The sequence below is a fragment of the Malaclemys terrapin genome, chromosome 1 (genome assembly GCF_027887155.1).
Source record: "Malaclemys terrapin pileata isolate rMalTer1 chromosome 1, rMalTer1.hap1, whole genome shotgun sequence".
Lineage (NCBI taxonomy): Eukaryota > Metazoa > Chordata > Testudines > Emydidae > Malaclemys > Malaclemys terrapin.
The window spans coordinates 189,845,365-189,865,095 of record NC_071505.1 but is presented as its reverse complement, the minus strand read 5'-3'; the positions used below and the strand labels follow the sequence as shown (position 1 = coordinate 189,865,095).

At 44.5% G+C, this 19,731-nt stretch overlaps 1 protein-coding gene across 8 annotated transcripts in view; it reads right to left on the bottom strand.

The window, feature by feature from the left end:
* ITSN1 (intersectin 1) overlaps positions 1-19,731 on the bottom strand; it is a 209,889-nt gene that overhangs the window by 43,282 nt on the left and 146,876 nt on the right. For 5 of the 8 annotated variants that reach the window (XM_054048532.1, XM_054048525.1, XM_054048540.1 and 2 more), the window contains 3 exons: positions 10,224-10,390; positions 7,369-7,414; positions 703-824 (listed from right to left, as the gene is read on the bottom strand). In XM_054048532.1, the coding sequence (XP_053904507.1) occupies positions 703-824; positions 7,369-7,414; positions 10,224-10,390 (335 nt within the window). Of the gene's footprint in view, positions 1-702; positions 825-4,665; positions 5,240-7,368; positions 7,415-10,223; positions 10,391-19,731 lie in introns of those variants that run through there. The other 3 variants (XM_054048564.1, XM_054048583.1, XM_054048574.1) reach the window with 3 other exon arrangements.

Sequence of the window (19,731 nt, the reverse complement as noted above, 5' to 3'; positions counted from 1 at the left end):
AGATGGCTCGTAAAAGTGGTAGCCTCCATTGTGACAAAACAGTCCCATTGAATGAAGAACTTGAAACAGCGGCCAGTACTTCCAAAACCAGTTTTAAACATTCCTTTTTATATACACACACAAGATATGCTCTCATTTGGGAAAAATTGAGTCAGTTAGCTTAGGTAGTATAATGGATCACTTGAGTTTTCTTTTAAATTAAAATCAAAAGCAATTTTTTTATTTGTCCTAATCACACTCAATTTTGTTACACGTGGTGGATAAAACTACGTCTATGTTAAACATTTGGCAACCATATCCTTACATGACTGCTGTCCACTGATTAATTTATTGAGCAGATTAACGGTGAAGAAAGGACAGACAGTGAAGAAATTGACTATCACTCTGAGACGGAAAAAAGACCAGTTTAAATAGTCAGTTTAGACCAAAAGAAATTTGGCAAGACTGGTTGAAGAAATAGATTTGATTAGCCCAAAATTTGTCCTTTGTTTGTATCTTTCTATTATCCACAGCATGGCAAAATGCCTTGCTATTACCTTAGATAATTTTATATTTTATTTTAAAGAACTAATGTAAATGTGTATGTTTCAAATAATTTGGCTGCATACTAATTTTTTCCCAGAGGTAGAGATGTGTCCATCCTTTGAAAAATAAAACAAAATATGGATGTGGAATTTTATAAAAGTAGTAGTAGTAACTAACTTGGAGCTCTCCCTCCCACCATCCACCTGGATTCTTCTTTCTGATGAGTATCAGTTGACCAGGAGCAAGGGTAAGTTGTTCAGGTCCTGTTGCTGTGTAAGAGGCAATAACTTGGGCAATTTCTGTTAAATAGAAAAAGAAAAAAATTCCATTTACTGTTAATCTGAAAAATGGAACCACTACCCAAGTTTAGCATGCAATATTTACTGTGCCATATCTCATGAGTACAGTATGTCCACTATGCACTTCTTACCATCAAATTGGTTTTATTTTTTTAAGACTATAGTCTTCCTGGCTACCAGAAGTAGTACATTTTGAGAAAAGACCTCAAGAAGGAGAGGTTGGAGGTGTAGCAGATAGGAGTTAGAGAGGGAGTTCCAGGTATAGGGATTTACATCAAAAACTGAATTGAACCCTTGAGGTTGTCAAACAACATGAGTCAAGCCCCCCAAAATCATAAGATTTTAAAGAATAGCGTTTGGGTTTTCTTTAATTTGCCTTGTGGATTTTGAACCTGTAGCATTCATATTTTAAAGGTAGAAACTTAGAAAACTCTGAGAGCCTCACAATCACATGGCTCCAAGAGCTGAGGCCTACATAAAATAATCAAATATTGTGAGAGTTGGCAACATTGTACACAACAGCAGAAGGAGGAGGTTGACAGAGAGAGCACTAGTATGGGCTAAAGGAGGACTGAGTGGAACAAAAGGATACAAGAGTCAGGGCCGGCTCCAGGCACCAGCATAGGAAGCAGGTGCTTGGGGAGGCCAATTCAAAGGGGTGGCACTCCGTCTGGTATCGGGGTGGCACGTCCGGGTCTTCGGCGGCGGGTCCCTCATTCTCCCTCTTCCTCTTTGAGCTGCTGCTGAATAGCAGAAGAGGAAGAGAGGACGGACCCGCCGCCGAACTGCGGTAGAAGAAATGGCACAATTGAGCTTCCGCCAAAGTGCCGCCGTTCTTTTTTTTTTTTGCCGGTTGGGGCAGCAGAAAAGCTGGAGCCGACCCTGACAAGACCAGAGAAGTATGTTGTGGAGAGTTTTGAAATGAAAAACAAAGATTAGTTTGATTAAAGGAGGCAACAGAAAGCCAGTGACAATAATGAGAGATTGACAACGATGGAAGCATTTTGCAAGGAATATTTTTGGTGGCACTTGTTTGGACAAACTTCTCAGGGGAAAACATGTTTACGGGAGGCCAGAGAGAAAGGCTTGCAACAATCAAACCCTGCAAAAATGTTGTCACAATGGAAGTAGACAGGAAATGGACGTTTTGGAAAATAAATCAAGGCAGGATTTAGTGACAGGACTCACATAAGAAAGAGGGAGGTGGTGTTAAATATTACAACAATTGGGACCCAGTGGTAAACTGAGAATAGTGGAGTTGTCAACAGTGGAAAAGGATTTGAGAGTTTAGTTTTTGACACGCTAGGTCTTTGATGTGGCTGTGATTGAGTAGCCACCTATGAGCCAAAGGAACTAAGGGGCATTTGTACAGGAGATCTTTTTAGGCCTAATTGGGGTGGTGTAATAGGAGGATTTAAGAGCCCCAGATAGCTCACAGATGACGGTCTCGAATGATGGGAGCTCAGTGGGAAGCTTTTTCCCCGGGCAGGTTTTGAGTGGGGTTTTTTTTGTGTGTGTGTTTTGTTCTACAGGCTGGAGACAGAGGCAGTTTTTACTTGGCAATGGCTAGAATGAGACTGGGGACTAGCTAGGTGATGTGGTAACTGGGTTAGGCTGATTAGGTCTCCCAGGAAGTGTACTGAGTCTGCCTTTTGTTTGAGATTAAGCGTGCCTAGATTAAGACATTTATTTATGGTGCAATATTTCTGTGAGTTTTCAAGAGGCATATTTTGTGTTGTATTATTTGTGACACAGTGTTTGCATGAAAAGCCATTTCTGCAAAGAACAGTCTTAGTCTTGGGATGGCCTAACATAACCTGCCCCAGCCACACTGGCATTTGGAGAGTCAGCAGAAAAGAGAGACAGCTCCTACAATGACCAAGAAGGGGTTAATGAGAGCCTGAGGGCCCAATCAGCCCCACCCTGTTACACCCTTGCAAGATGTCACACCTGGAAGGAGGAGATAAAGGAAAAGCTTGGCTTAGTGGTGGCTGACAGAAAGGATTCGACCTCTTGAGCTAGCCCTGTGAAGGAAAGGCTGGCTGGGGACAAAGCCTAACCAGAGGCTGTTTGAAGCTATTAGCCAATACATATGTTAGGCATAGTATACACCACATTAATGGGTATTATGTGTACAGTATTAATATAATACATTGGGAAGTTATGTTATGTTAACTGAACACATTATGCTATCCCCGCAATTCTGTTCACCCATATCAAATATCCGACAACACTTTCCAAATCTGAAGACAGCTTTGGCATTAAAAACAGGCATCCGTCATCATCCACCGATTCCGCTGTAACTCTGCTTTCCTGGTGCCATGAATCCACCTTGCAGGTCCTCTTGTCGTTCGGTATAAATATCTATTCCCGTGGCATCCGTCGTCATCCACCGATTCTGCTGCAACTCTGAAGGAGAGCAGGAAAGCAGACACCATACCACGGCAAGCATGGAGCCTGCTCAGCTCACCGCTGCTGTTGTGAGTATTGTAAACACCTTGTGCATTATCCTGCAGTATGTGCAGAACCAGAACCTGCAAAAGCAGGCGAGGAGGCAACGACAGTGCGATGGGGCAGGTTCATGCTGTGGAACGCCAATTCTGGGCCCGGAAACAAGGACAGATTGGTGAGACCACATAGTGTTGCAGGTCTAGGATGATTCCCAGTGGCTGCAAAACTTTTGCATGCGTAAGGGCACTTTCATGGAACTTTGTGACTTGCTTTCCCCTGCCCGGAAGCGCAAGAATACCAAGATAAGAGCAGCCCTCACAGTTGAGAAGCGAGTGGCGATAGCCCTCTGGAAGCTTGCAACACCAGACAGCTACCGGTCAGTCGATAATCAATTTGGAGTGGGTAAATCTACTGTGGGGGCTGCTGTGATCCAAGTAGCCAACGCAATCACTGAGCTGCTGCTATGAAGGGTAGTGACTCTGGGAAATGTGCAGCTCATAGTGGATGGCTTTGCTGCAATGGGATTCCCTAACTGTGGTGGGGCGATAGATGGAACGCATATCCCTAGCTTGGGACCGGACCACCTTGGCAGCCAGTACATAAACCACAAGGGGTACTTTTCCAATGGTGCTGCAAGCACTGGTGGATCACAAGGGACGTTTCACCGACATCAACGTGGGATGGCCGGGAAAGGTACAGGACACTCGCATCTTCAGGAACTCTGGTCTGTTTGAACAGCTGCAGGAAGGGACTTACTTCCCAAACCAGAAAATAACTGTTGGGGACGTTGAAATGCCTATAGTTATCCTTGGGGACCCAGCCTTCCCCTTAATGCCAGGGCTCATGAAGCCATACACAGGCACCCTGGACAGTAGTAAGGAGCTATTCAACTATATGCTGAGCAACTGCAGAATGGTGGTAGAATGTGCATTTGGACATTTAAAAGCGCAGTGGAGCAGTTTACTGACTTTGTTAGACCTCAGCAAAACCAATATTCCAACTGTTATTGCTGCTTGCTGTGTGCTCCACAATATCTGTGAGAGTAAGGGGGAGACGTTTATGGCAAGGTGGAAGGTTGAGGCAAATCGCCTGGCCGCTGATTATGCACAGCCAGACACAAGGGTGATTAGAAGAGCGCAGCAGGGCGCGCTGCGCATCAGAGAAGCTTTGAAAACCAGTTTCATGACTGGCCAGGTTACAGTGTGACAGTTCTGTTTGTTTCTCCTTGATGAAAACCTGCCCCCTTGGTTCACTCTACTTCTCTGTAAGCCAACCGCCCTCCCCCCTTCGATCACCGCTTGCAGAGGCAATAAAGTCATTATTGTTTCAAAATCATGCATTCTTTATTAATTCATCACACAAATAAGGGGATAACTGCCAAGGTAGCCCGGGAGGTGTGGGTGAGGAGGGAAGCACCGGTTGGGGTGGTGGATGAGGGTAGGAGGGAAAGACAAGGCCACACTGCACTTCAAAACTTATTGAATGCCAGGCTTCTGTTGCTTGGGCAGTCCTGTGGGGTGGAGTGGTTGGGTGCCCAGAGGGGGCCCGCCCCCGCATTCTTAGGCATCTGGGTGAGGAGGCTATGGAACTTAGGGAGAAGGGCAGGCAGTTACACAGGGGCTGCAGCAGCGGTCTGTGCTCCTGCTGCATTTCCTGCAGCTCCACCAGACGCCGGAGCATATCAGTTTGATATGAGCATATCAGTAGCCTCAGCATTACATCCTGCCTCCTCTCGTCACGCTGCCGCCACCTCTCCTCTCGCTCATCGCTCCTGTCCTTGCATTCATTTTCTGCTTTCCTGGACTCTGACATTGCTTGCCTCCATGCATTCTGCTGAGCATTTTCAGTGCAGGAGGACTGCATGAGCTAAGAGAACATTTCATCGTGAGTGCATTTTTTTTGCCTTCTTATCTGTGCTAGCCTTTGGGACGGAGATGATAGGGGGAGTGTTGAAACATTTGCAGCTGCAGGAGGAAAAAAGGGAGAGTAGTATTTAAGAAGACACATTTTAGAGAACAATGGGTTGACTCTTTCACGGTGAACCAAGCTGTTAACATTACATAGCACATGTGCTTTCGGTACAAGGTTGTATTTTGCCTCTTATATTGAGGGCCTTCTGGTTTGGTGTGAGAGATCGCACACGAATGGCCAGGCAACAGAATTCGGCTTGCAGGCAGCTATGGTAAGCCACAGTCTTTCGGCTTCTTCAATCTTCATAACATGTGGGAATGGTTTCAAACAGCAGTGCCCTGCTTTCTCATACCAAGCACCTGTTGGGTTGGCCATTTAAAAGGAGGGGCTGTACTGGCCACGAATGCATCCAGTCTTCGGGAAAATTAATCATTAAACATGCTTGCTTTTAAACCATGCATTACATTTACAAAGGTACACTCACCAGAGGTACCTTCTCTGGCTTCATGGTCAGTGAGCTGCCTTGGGAGGGTATTGGCGCCAGGGTGATAAACAGTTCCTAGCTGTCAGGGAGAATGGTTTCTCCGCTTGTGCTATCCTCCTCCTCCAGCTCATCTTCCTCATCCCCAAAATCCTCATCCCTGTTGCGTGAGACTCCCCCCTTGCAGGTGTCCACGGAAAGGGGTGGGTAGTGGTGGGCCCCCCCCAGAATTGCATGCAGCTCATCGTAGAAGCGGCACGTCTGGGGCTCTGACCCAGAGCGTCCGTTTGCCTCTTTGGCTTTTTGGTAGGCTTGCCTGAGCTCCTTAATTTTCACGTGGCACTGCTGCTGTTGCAGCCTCTGTCCATCATGCCCTTAGAGATTTTTTTCAAATATTTTGGCATTTCGTCTTTTGGAACAGATTCATCTCCCCAAACAGCTATCAGATCCAGTATCTCCCGTTCGGTCCATGCTGGAGCTATTTTGCTATTCTGGGACTGCATGGTCACCCGTGCTGATCAGCTCGCCAAACAGGAAATGAAATTCAAAAGTTCCCGGAGCTTTTTTCTGTTTACCTGGCCAGTGCATCTGAGTTGAGAGTGCTGTCCAGAGCGGTCAGAATGGAGCACTCTGGGATAGCTCCGGGAGGCCAATACTGTCGAATTGCATCCACACTACCCCAAATTCGACCCGGCGATGTTGATTTTAGCACTAATCCCCTCGTCGGGGAGGAGTTCAGAAATCGATTTTAAGAGCCCTTTAAGTCGATAAAAATGGCTTCAGCGTGTGGACAGATCAATTTAATCCTGGACCTAACACTGTTAAATTTGACCTAAACTCGTAGTGTAGATCAGGGCTTAGAAATCCTTCAGAAAATAAACAAATAGCTCTATCGCATTCTGAATATATTCTTTATTATTTCTGAGTGTTGAACTCTGATGGGAAGAATTCCAACAGAATCACAAGCCAGCTCAGGAAAGTTAGGCCCCTTTTAGCATAGTGTGTATTCAGCATGAAGACATAAAATCCTTCTCTGTATAAACATTGACACATCTGTAATCAGTTTTGTATTGCTTCTGAAAATTCAGAAAATAGCTGTCCCTGTGCCCCCACCTACCACCAGTTTCTGCCAAGAATGCCCAATCTTCTTGCTGCTCCTTTATTTAGAGAAAGTAGTGAAAACATTCCTGTTGGCTGGGCATTTAGGAACACTGAAACCTCCATGCTGAGCAATATACAGGGCAAACCGTCAGTTTTGTGGGAAGTAAATTATGCAGGATTCCAGGCAGAATGCCACAACCTGAAGTGGGATGTGTACTTCACCACCATGTTTATCAGACACGTACATAAAACTGCACAATCCTCATGGATCAACTGCCCTGTTATATGCACCATCCCCAAGTTGTGTGAATTTACATTCACTTTCAGGCAACATTTTTTTGGGAAGTTTTGTAACCACATGGTGCTTGGATACCGCCGTGATGGATGCTGTACAAAACCCTAACGCAAATGTAAATGTTTAAAGAAGGGTAGCAACATACTGGGCTATACATAGGGAAAGAGGGAAGAATAAGAATGAGCAACTTATTAAATTGTTACAAAGGAGACTTCATTCCTATTTAAGTTTCTTACTCTTTGTTAGAAGCAAATATATCCTTTAGCACACGGAGAAATAAAACGTTGCCACACTGTGTAACTCACCAGGTTTCTTCCCTAAACTTCCCGTTTTTCCAGCAGTTCCAGGGACCTTAAAATAAAAAGGCAAATATAAAATTTACACACGTTCATATGTTTATTTCTCCTGACTACCAAAATGGCTTTGCTACAGCATTTTCCAAAAGAAGGCTCTGAATAGTTAGTGACTGTCCTAAAGGGATCTATCCTTGTAGCAATTCTCAGATGGATTGTCACCCCAAATATTATCGGAGTAGTGAGTAATGAATAATTAAAAACAAACATCTTCACTAGTTTAGGCAGGAAAGAGTGTTTTTAGTTTGGAGAATCTGGGAAGGTTTCCAGCTGTGTGACCGTTCATGAACCCCATCAATCTAAAGGGAAGATGATAATACAATCTAAGTCAGAGTTCACAGCGGGCGAAATTGCTCCTGCTAAATTAGATGGAGAACCAACCTCTGAAAATCCAAAAATCCTATTGCACATCAGAGTTATTGAAAGTCTGCCCAGAAAAACAGTACCTCTGAATGCTGGAAAAATGTAATAAAATAACGTCGTAATATTATTGAAACTTCACCCCTCTTCTGCTCTCCCCCCATGCTGCTATCACTTGTGTTATATCCAACATTAAGTTTTAAGATCCAAGAACAGGACCATGTTTTATTTGTTCTTAAAGTGCACTGCATAAATAATGAACAGTTGAGATTAGATTTATCCTTTAATCTACTAAATTAGCTCTCCCAACAGCATAACCGGGATATAAACAATATATTTATAAAAATACAAGTTTTCTGATCTACATCTTCTAAACTGATTCTTAATGAAGAATTTGCTGCATTGAGGCAAGTCTTAGAGGAAGATGCTTTCTGAAAGAGCTATTACAGTACTGCAAAAGTGGCCCAAAACATTGCACTACCATAACCAGAGTGTTTTGGAGCTCTATCACAGAACAGATTACTATATTTTCTATTTTAATTGAAAAGATGAGCGCCCTTTAAGTATCTACATACTATACTACTGATAAAAAGTATCACTCTTCAATCTTTCCCAAAAGTCAAAAAGGTTAAATGATGACTACACAAGCGCTAATATTTCACATATACAGTCCACAGACAGTTATAGCTCATTAACACAGATGTCAAGATTTAAAAAAATGTGCACCTAAAGTTAGGCTCCTAAATCCTTAGACACCTAAATCCAATCCAAATAAGAGTTTAGAAGGCTAAATTTAGACCCCCATTTTTTAGTCTTGACCATAATATTTTTATTTTGAAGAGAAGTGCAATAAATCAGTAGAATACATTATATTTCTCATCTTGTTGCAAGAAGGAACTTAAGTGTATATAGACAACCACATAATGACCCAGCTAACATCCACTGATAGATGACAACTGTATTCTCAAATAGATGAGAATGTGCGTGAGAAAACATCTCTTAAATTTAATACAATATACCATCTCCAGAAAAGAAAAGTGAATCACTACCCCCGTCCTCTCCGGACACACACACACACACACACGACTGACAAAAGCATTCCCCCTTTCAGGGCCTACACATGTGGTGGGAGTGCATCCAACTTCAGAACTTCCGGAATTTAATTGATATGAATCTAACTTCACCAGAATATGGCTATTAGGTAAGCTTATTTTTCTCCTGGGCTTGTTCCCTTGGGTTCATTATTACAATACCTTGTTTTGGAAGGAAAAGCTTAATATTTCATGTTAGGATATTTCCCCTTTTATATTGTTTCAAGTCATATCTTACTGCCCATTCTCTTTGGTCATAAAACTGTTAACTGGAAAACAGCAATAATTCCTCTGATTTGGCTGTACATGGCTATCATACAGGCCTTTAATAACAGTAAGTGACAGGGTACTCCAGGTGTTCTTAACCTTTTTCTTTCTGAGCCCCCCCCCCCCCCCCCCCAACATGCTATAAAAACTCCAGGGCCCAACGGGGAGGGGGGACTGGGGGCTCTCAGCCGGGAGTCGTGGGCTCAGGAATAGGTGTAGTTTGACTTCTATTTTGGGTAGGCAGGGGCCAGTGGGACTCTGGACAGCTCCGCACAGCAGGGTCGGGAAGGAAACGCCACCTCCACCCCGAGTCACCTCAGCAGGCCATCCAGCCTGTCTGGGGGGGGGGGGGGGAGATGCAACCAAAAATTGTAACTCAAAAGGTGGGAGGCTCAGCTCAAAAGTCCGAAAACAGCTCAGGTTGCAGGCAGGGGGGTAGCTAGCGGCTGTGTGTCAGGAAGGCTCCCCTGCGGTCCCTGTTCTCTGAGGGCTCTGCCAGCCATGGAGCCGGGTCTGCCTGCCCAGACGGCTCTTACCGGTTGCTTGAGCAAAGGGGGCTGGGAGCTGAGGAGCAGCTTCAACCCCCTGAAGCAGCAGGAGACAAGGCTTCCCGCCTCTGACCTGGCCAGGGAGTGGGGAGACAAGGAGGTGGAGGGGGCTGGACCTTCCCCGGGACTGCCCTGCTCTTGCACTGTAGTTTCGAGGTGGGGGGTGTAACACCCATATCTCTCCAACTCTGCCCAGGGGCTCGGGGCTTCGGAATTCAGCCCTGCTGTTCCCAGCTTCAGCCCCACAGGGGGTGCTGGGGCTCAGCCTCTGGGTTTTAGCCACAGGGCCCCCCAAAAGGGTTTGGGGACCCCTAGGGGGGCGCGGACCTCCTGTTGAGAACCACTGGGGTACTCCCTGGTAGTTTATACAGGCTTATCTTTCAAACTTCACTGTAACAATGCTTTTTCATGTCCAATAAAGTTGTAAGATAAAAAAACCCTCCATCTGATTCACTGACTTGAAATCATCAAATGAACATTATAAAGTGGACAAATAAGATACAAAAAAGGATAGACTTTGTAATGTTTCATATCTCTTTACCTCAGAATCTTTCAGTCTCACATAATTAGAAGGAAAGACTCCAGATTTGTCACCCAATGTTCCTGTCCACCAGTCACCATCTTTTTTTGTCACAAGAATCATATCTCCTTGTTGAAAGATTAAGTCTCCTTGTTCCGAACTCTCATATGTGTACATGGCAATATATTCTGGAGGAGAAGTTGTTCAAAAAATGGGAAATGCTTGATGAATCAAAGTATAATTTGCAAAAATCTATCTTTATGAAAGTAATGCCATATGACCTGTCCAAAGGTTAGATATTCATAGCTTTCTGCCCTATTGCTTCTGTGTAGGCAACACTTCACTCCAAAACATTTTCCCTTCCTTCACAAATAAGGTTTAATATTTAACTTTCTAAATTAGATGATCTTCAAGACTACTTAAAGTTCTTTAAAGGCTTCTATTCTAAAAAAAAACCCAAACCAAAAAAAAAAAAAAAAAAACCCCACTCCTATTATGGATGAAGTTATTATTTTTGGTAAACCTCTAACATGACCTAAGTATATATCTATTTTTTTTATTAACAAAAAAAAACCAAAAAAACCACCACCCAAACTGTTACATCCCTGTTTGATAACTTGTTCTTCAAGATGTGCTTCACATGTCCATTCCACTTTAGGTGTGTGTGTGTATATGTTTGGCAGTGCACCAAAGCTGGAGAATTGTTTCCCATAGTGGTCCCAAACAGGGCAGAGCATGCACTCTTTGAACATTCGTGCTGCTAGCCAAAAGTATACTGGGGTGGAGTCACCCAATCTCTCTCAATTACTTCACTCCAGAAGCCAGTACTTGCTGTGACTCTGATATAGAAGGGAAGGAGGGTGGGTTGCGGAATGGACATGTGCAACACATCTTGAACAACTCCTGAACAGGTAATGCAACCCTTTTTTCTTCTTTGATTGCTTGCACGTGTCCATTCCACTTTAGTTGACCCACATGCAGTTCTAGATGGAATAGGAGATCGGAGTCTACTTAAACAAGGACTGCAACACCATGCTCCCAAATCTAGCCTCAAGGTTTGGAAGGGAGCATAATGTGTGATGAACATATGTTCAGATGACCAAGTTGCAGTCCTGCAAATTTTACTGATGGGAACGTGACCCAAGAAAGCAGCCAATGCTGCTTGTGTTCTCATAGAGTATGCTAAAACTCTGAGATGGTGGAACTTCAGCAATATCATAGCACAGATTAATAGAGGAGGTCCAGGAAGAAATCCTCTGAAAAGTGAAAAAAGTTTCCCCCTCATCCTGTCAGCAAAGGAGACAAATACTTGAGGAGACATTCTAAACAGGTAAAGGCTAACACACCCTATGAAAATCCCAAGTACAGAGTTTTTCCTTATCTTAGAGAGTGAGGTTTCAGGAAAAAAGGTTAGTAAATATCAGAGGGGTAGCTGTGTTAGTCTGAATCTGTAAAAAGCAGCAGAGGGTCCTGTGGCACCTTTAAGACTAACAGAAGTATTGGAGCATAAGCTTTCATGGGTGAATGCCCACTTCATCAGGCATCTGACGAAGTGGGCATTCACCCACGAAAGCTTATGCTCCAATACTTCTGTTAGTCTTAAAGGTGCCACAGGACCCTCTGTTGCTTAGTAAGTATATAAGCTTATTTAGAATTCAACACCACTTTTGTGAGAAATTTGGGGTGTGGACACATGTTAACTTTCATAAAGATAAATATATAAGGAGCATCAGCCACCAAAGCCTGAAATTCTGTTACCCTCCTGGTTGAAGTAATAGCCACCAAGAACACCACCTTCATTGAAAGATGAGAAAACAAATCACACAGTTATAGGTTCAAAAGGAGGCCCCATTAAAATGGAAAGAACTAAATTCAGATCCCAGGATGGTGTTGGTCCCTAATAGGAGGTAAAGAGCCTGTCCAAACCTTTCAAGAGCATAACAGTTGTAGGGTTGGAACAAGACTGATCTTTCATCTACTGGAGGATGGAATGTGGCAACAGCTGCCAGATGAACCCTCATGGAAGTGGTAGAAAGTCCTTTTTCCTTTAGGTGAAGCAGGTAATCCAGAGCAGACTGAATCGGAGCCACTGAAGGAGAGGCATCTTCTTGCTGTGACCACATGCTCTTCCATTTCTTGAGGTGAGTATAAGTGGGAGGGTTTTCTGCTATTTAAAATATTTTACACTCCAAGGGAACAGACAACTTCCTGGGAAGTTAGCCACTGAGCATCCAAGCAGTAAAGTATAGGCTGAGAGGTTTGGGATGCAGAGTCTGGCCATGGTCCTGCAAAACTATGTCCTGAGACCTAAGGGAGAGGTGTGGGATCTTGAACTGAAAGGCTCAACAGGTCTGAGAACCAAAGCTGATGGGGGCATGCTGGAGTGATCAAATTAGGATGGCATGATCCTGTCCGAGTTTGCTCAAAACACTTGGCACCATAGGGTTGGGAGGAAAAGCGTAAAGATGTTTCCCCTTCCAGGATAGCAGGAAGACAGAGAACTGGTCATACTTCCTGTTCTGTTGGATGGTGAACAAGTCTATTTTTGGCATTCCACAAATTTGAAAAATGCACTTTGCTTTGTGATCTTTACTAAATAATCTGCTGAGATGATCCAGTAGATAGTCCTGAGAGCCAGGAAGGTGAGGTACTTTGAGCATAATCTTATTCCGGATACAGAAAGACCGAAGTTACATTGCCACTTGACACAGGGTGTCTGTCTAACCTGGCATCTCCCTGCCTGTTTAGATAGAATATCACAACACTGTTGTCTTTGAGCACCTGTACAAAACAACTTCTGATGCAGGGAACAAACACTTGACAGATCAGGCTCAAAGCTCTTGAACACTGAAGTGGAGGGAGAGATACTGGTCTGTCCAATCCCCGAGTCTGAAAATCCCCTAAATAAACTCCGCAACCGAAGGATGAAGCATCCATGACTAGGGTCATGGAGGGCAGGGCTGGGTCAAAACATACACACACACACACACACACACACACACACACACACACACACACTTTGTTTACAATGGCAGGGTCCATCCACCAGTCTGGAAATGACAAAGCACTTCCACTGGATGTTCCGATCTCATCATACCTGCATGATGAGATTGATGGCAGACAGTCTACAACAGGGATCAGCAACCTTTGGCACATGGCCCATCAGGGAAAGCCCCTGGCGGGCTGGGCCGGTTTGTTTACCTGCTGCGTCCACAGATTCAGCTGAGCGCAGCTCCCACTGGCCACAGTTCGCCACTCCAGCCAATGGGGGCTACGTGAAGCAGCAGCCAGCACATCTCCTACGGCCAGTGGGAGCTACGATCGGCTGAACCTGCGGACGCAGCAGGTAAACAAACCGGCCCGGCCCGCCATGTGCTTTCCGTGATGGGCCATGTGCCAAAGGTTGCCAATCCCTGGTCTACAACAACCTCTGCATGACACTGAGGTGAAGTCTGGCATGCTATGTTATGTATGTGCAAGTTGCCATGGGACCAAGAAGTATCAGGCAATTCCTCACTGTCCTATGAAGCCTTGAAGCATTTGCACAGGTCCAAGATCACCTAAAACCTGGCCGGAGATGAATACAATCTTCACTGTGGTCAAATCTAATTCATAAAAACCATATTTGATTCTTTGTACAAAGAGAACTGATTTATCTTTGTTGACTAACAGGCTCAACAAATGAAAGAGGGATTGGATCTTTTCATGGCTAACACTACTCGCTGTCTGAACCGACCCTGAACCATTCAGTCATCCAGATATGGGTACACCTAAACATCTGCCTCCCTGAGATGTGTCGCAGCCAATGCCAGGCACTTTGTGACGACTCGAGGAGCTGACAAAAGGCCAGAGAGGACCACCATAAACGGATAATGAACATCTTCTACAACAAGTCTTAAAAACTTTCTGTAGCTCTGGTGAATGACCAAATGGAAGCAGGCATCCTCTAAGGGCAGGTCTACACTACTGGGCTAAGTTGACTGGAGTCGATGTACCTTAGGGCAGGTCTTCACTACGGGGGGGGAGGGAGGGATCGATTTAATATACGCAAATTCAGCTACGTGTGAGGACGGCGCTGTGAGGACGGCGGCAAAATCGACCTCCGCGGCTCCCCGTCGATGGCGCTTTCTCCCACCTCCGCTGGTGGAGTAAGAGCGTCGATTCGGGGATCGATTGTCGTGTCCCGATGAGACGCGATAATTTGATCCCTGAGAGATCGATTTCTACCCGCCGATTCAGGCGGCTAGTGTAGACCTAGTCTAAGATCGACTCACGGCAGTGTGCTGACACCGCGCTGGGTCGACAGGAGAAATTCTCACATCGACTTACCTTATGCTTCTCGTTCCGGTGGAGTACCGGAGTCAACAACAGAGCGATCAGCGGTCGATTTAGCAGGTCTTCACTAGACCCGCTAAATTGACCCCCAGTAGATCAATCGCCGCAGCGTCGAGCCATGATATGAGGAGACAAGCCTTAAGTCATGGGCAGCAAACCAGTCGTTGGGGTCTGAGGTCGGGATAACAGATGTAGGAGTAATCATATAAAACTCTGTTGAATTTTTGCAGATCTAAAAGAGGTCTGAGGCATCCCTTGGACTCTGCAATGAGAAAATAGCGGGAACAGACTCCCTTCCCCCAATGCTGACTCTGCTGCCCATAACTGTAATAGAGACTGACCGTCATGAATCAGTACAGTCTTGTGAGAATGGTCCTTGAAAAGGGCGGTGAGGTGTGTGGGAAGGGGGAATAGAGGTGAATTGCAGGGTACATCTCAGTTCCATCACGTTTAGAACCCAATTGATAGGTTATTATGTGGGTCCAAGTGCTTAGGAAGTGGGACAACTTGCTGCAAAAAGCAGGAGAAGTTAGAGTGGCTTGCTGACCTCAACGACAGAATCAAATAGATTGCTTAGATATTACAGATTATTTAGAGGTAACAGAAGGCAGTGGACAAGGAGGTGGTCTCTTCCTCTGAGACTTATGGCATTCCCTGGACTGGTCTGGCTGCCTTATCGGGTAGAACAGGTACCTTTGCTGGACCTGAGAGCAGAAGTGCTTTCTCTTAGGACTTGTGTATGAAACCCAAAGACTTTAAGGTTGACCTAGACTCTTAAACAGAATCTAGACTGTAGTCAGTCTTCTGAGAGAATGAAGGGCAAGTCTTCCATTGTTTGATGGACTTTGGTTGGAATGCCAGACGATTGCAGCCAAGATGCACAACACATAGTAACTGCTGTTGCCGTTATCAGAGCTTCTGAATCCGCCTCATCCAATATAGCTTGTAAAGACAACCTTGCTAACAGGCAGCCTTCATGTACAAGAGCTCCGAACTCCTCTTTAGCATCATCTGGCAACTTGTCTCCACACGCTCAATGTGCGTAGGGCACTGGCTTTTTACCTGGATCGGACTAAGCCGTTCTGGAGATCCTCTCAACTATTTGTTGCTTCGGCCAAGCGGGCAAAGGGGCAACCTATCTCCACCCAGCGGCTTTCCCACTGGATCATCTCATGCATACGCACGTGCTATGAGTTGGCAGGGATTCCCCTGCCACCGATCATCAGGGCACACTCTACAAGGGCTCAGGCCTCATCAGCTGCCTACGCAGCCCATATCCCCATCCAGGACATTTGTAGGGCGGCCACCTGGGCCTAGTTCACACATTTACTTCGCATTACGCGATCGTCTCCCAGTCTAGGGATGATGCCGGGTTCGGCGGGGCAGTACTTCGTCCTGAACCATCATGAACTCCTACCCACCTCCAGCAGATATTGCTTGGAATCACCTACTGTGGAATACACAGGAGCTATCACTCGAAGAAGAAAGGACAGTTACCTGTTCAGTAACTGGCATTCTTCGAGATGTGTTGCTCCTGTCTATTCCACACCCCGTCCTCCTTCCCCTCTGTCGGAGTTGTCTGGCAAGAAGGAACTGAGGGTGGGGGGAGCCCATGGCTCCCCTTATAGCGCGATATGCAGGCGCCACTCAAGGGGTTGCCACAATGCTCCCCCAGTACAGGTACTGCTAAGGGAAAAACTTCCAGCACCAGTGCACGTGGCGAGCACGCACACCTACTGTGGAATAGACAGGAGCAATCACTCGAAGAATTTGGTACCTCTTCTCCATTTTCTTGGCAGTGGGTGTCAAGGAAGAGGAATTCTTGTCAAAAAATTCTGGTGGGTTCTAAGATGGCTTCATTAATAGGCAGAGCCAGATGGCGTTGCCGAATTCAAAATATCCACTAATTTGTGTGGATTATCTTGGAACAGTTTCATCTGAATACCTAGGGAGGCAGCCACCCTTTCCCTAGTTTCCTGGTACATTTTATAATTACCTGGGATTTGGGAGGACAATTCTGAGACAGTGACCCCATCTGGTGGTGATGAGGAAGCATTGTGCAGAGGCACTACAGTGTCAGTCTGCTCTGTTGAGTGCTGACTATCTGTAACAGGAGGGTCAGATACTGGAGGAATAAGATCCCTCAATTCTGGGTAATGGAGTCAGTACAAACAAAATGGCACCTTGATGGAGATTAAGTAGAGTGATACACAAGAGAAAACAGACGTGAATCCAGGAGTACCCCATGGATTCCAGAAAGGCCACTGCTGTACTTGATACAATACCAGGGTCCAGCCCTAAGGGCATCCGATCGAGACCTACTCCTATAAGAAGTCACGATGCTGGGGCCTTGAACGGCATGAGGACAAACGGAAGATGCTTGAGCCCTTCTGAAATGAGATCGTAAAGCATAATATACCACCTCTGACTCGAACAACGAGTTAGCACAGTCTGAATGCCAAGGCAGCATAGTAACAAGTAGAGTAGCAGGAGACCAAGACCTGATGGGAGGTGGATGGTACTGGAGGAAGAATCTGAGGCTTTCCTCTTGCTGAAGGGACTGTATGTCTGCTCTACTGCACAACAGAACTTCCTTTGTTCATACCGAGAGGGTCTGGTTCAGTCCCCAACAGCACCAAATGTGTAGATGCCAAGAAGTATCCCAGGGGGGTAGAATTAATTGGTAACTGAGTCTCATCCTGCATCAGTGGTGAGTCTGACACCAATACGCACAGGAGATCCCTGGCCACTGCAAACACTTCAGATGTCATGGTACTGGTACAGTAGGATGCAGCACAGAGGAAGGTGGTGCCACTGAAGGTCCCAGCAATGGAGTCAGCCTCTATGGTCTTGCATGAAGGGCCAGAGTCGATTACTCTACATTGCTAGAATGCTGTACTAGGAGTGCCTAAGTGGGAGCTGCCTTAGCTCTAACCTCGGTACTGGTCTTCTTCTTGTGCAAGTCTGTTGGGGACCCCGCCCTCAAGATGAAGAGGGCTTCTTTTGGCCAGAAGAGGTTGAAATGATGGACTACTTCTGCAGCTTGCCCAGTACTGAAAATGGAGATTGGTGTCTCTAGCTCTCTCTGCTGCATGGATGCTGCCAAATCTGGTGATGTGGTCTGAGATAGAGTCAAGTCTGAATCCGCAGGTACAGAGCAGCTGGGGTTCAAAGGGGGAAGAAAAACTATTTCCCTATCTCAAAGTCAAACCTCTCTCAACTTCTTCATCCTGGTCTGAAAGACCCGCATAGATAAGGCATTTATGCCTCACGCATACTTCTGCAAAACACTTTAAACAGGGAGTGAGGATTGCTGACTGGTATAGACTTGCTACAGCCAGAATGGCGCTTAAATCCCAGGGATTTATGCATGCCCCAGTACCATGCTAAAAGCTCAAAGAAAGTGCTACTAATTAAAACTATAACTACAACCATACTAAACTATTTACAGTAAAAAACCTCTAGCAATTTTTTCTAAAAACAGAATGGGAGAGAGTAAAGTTCACACATGTACAACTACTGACCATGAGCAGTAAAAAGGAATTGATGAAGGGGCAGAGCGGCTCCATCCTTTTATACCGTTGGCTAACATGTGCTGTCCTGATGGATACTGTTATGGGGAAGAATTCTCCAGCTTCAATGCCCTAGTGCACACAGTCCTAAAGTGGAATGGACATGTGCAAGCACTTGATGATGATTGGCTTTATAAGCATACTTTCTACGGGTTCAATTTTATGCTGAGAACTAGCATTTCAGTCCTGGCATACAAAATCGCACTTTCTGAACTTCTGATACAGTGTTCCTTTTACATATGTCAGTTGGCTCTCATGAACAATGAATTCTTTCATTACTTGAAGCTTTGTATGGAGACAGCCAATCTCATTGTATCCTATGCAACAGTTGGCTTGAAAATGCTAAGATAATGGTGGAATACACAATTTTGTTAAAACATGGTCAGCTATTTGGTATTCAAGAGCAAAAAAAACCAAACAAACAAACCACTGAAACAGACTGCTGTTGAGAAATGCAACGTGTAATTTAATTACAGAACTAAATGAAAACCTGTACAGCTAGGAGTGCAAATAAGAATCTCAGACAAACCAGTAACATTTTCTGAAGTAGTATGCCTATTACACAATTCACCAAAGATTTCTGAAAATATTCTGTGTTACACACTTTGCTTGTGGAAAACAGTGGCAAGCATAGCACGTTTAATGGTTGGGGAGTAAGTGTAGACGGAAATACTATCCTCAGACCTAAAATACTAACTAGCTTTCATGAAAGTCTGTTTCTGAAGAATACTTATATACGAGTTTCCTTTCCTAAAGAAATTATAAATCTGCCGAATCCATACAAAACGTTTTTAAAAAATATTTTTGAAAGTATATGCTTTTAGCACAGTGTGTAAAATATCCAGCTAATCAAACTGAAAAATACAGAACGTATGACAGAAGACATGCAGTATCCCAGGTTGTAGCTACAGAGCCACGATTGGGAGGGAAATGGTTTAGCAGTTCTGTATTTGCTTTTAAACTGCCTTTGAAAATCAAGGAAGCCAAATTTTAGCATCCTTCTATAATTCCACTTTCCACAGTGGAATTTATTATCATCAGTGGCAAACTATAGACTATAGTGTGTGTGATAAAAATTGCCCAAAATGATTCCTATTAAATTGCAGTTGTACAGATGAGGTTTTAAAAAATAAAGAATTAAAGCACTGATAAAAAGACTGATAGAGATATTACTATTTTGTAAAATATATTTATTTTCACACATGTGCACATGCATACAGGTCCTATCCCTTGCTTTGTGTGCTTTTTTGACAATTAAGTAACCAATTCTGAATCAGATTAACTCCAGTAACCCCCCCCTTCAACCTTGAATCAGATATGCTATAGGTCAATAATTAAGTGATATAAATGACTGAATTGAACTGGCCCAACTATTGCTGGACTCACCCCCATTTAAATGCAATCCCACCCCACCCCAAAAAAATCCCTAGTGTCAATATTACTTTTAATACTAAAAAAATAGGGAGCCTACATGTTTAATAACTGAATCCAACTTCTACCAAGCTAACATGTCTTATGAAAAGTTTGTTATATTGACAGCAGTTTTATCAACAATATCTCAGAAGAAAAGTTTTTTATCTGTTTCCTGGTATCACTGCAGCCATACCTGTGCTAGCAGTGGT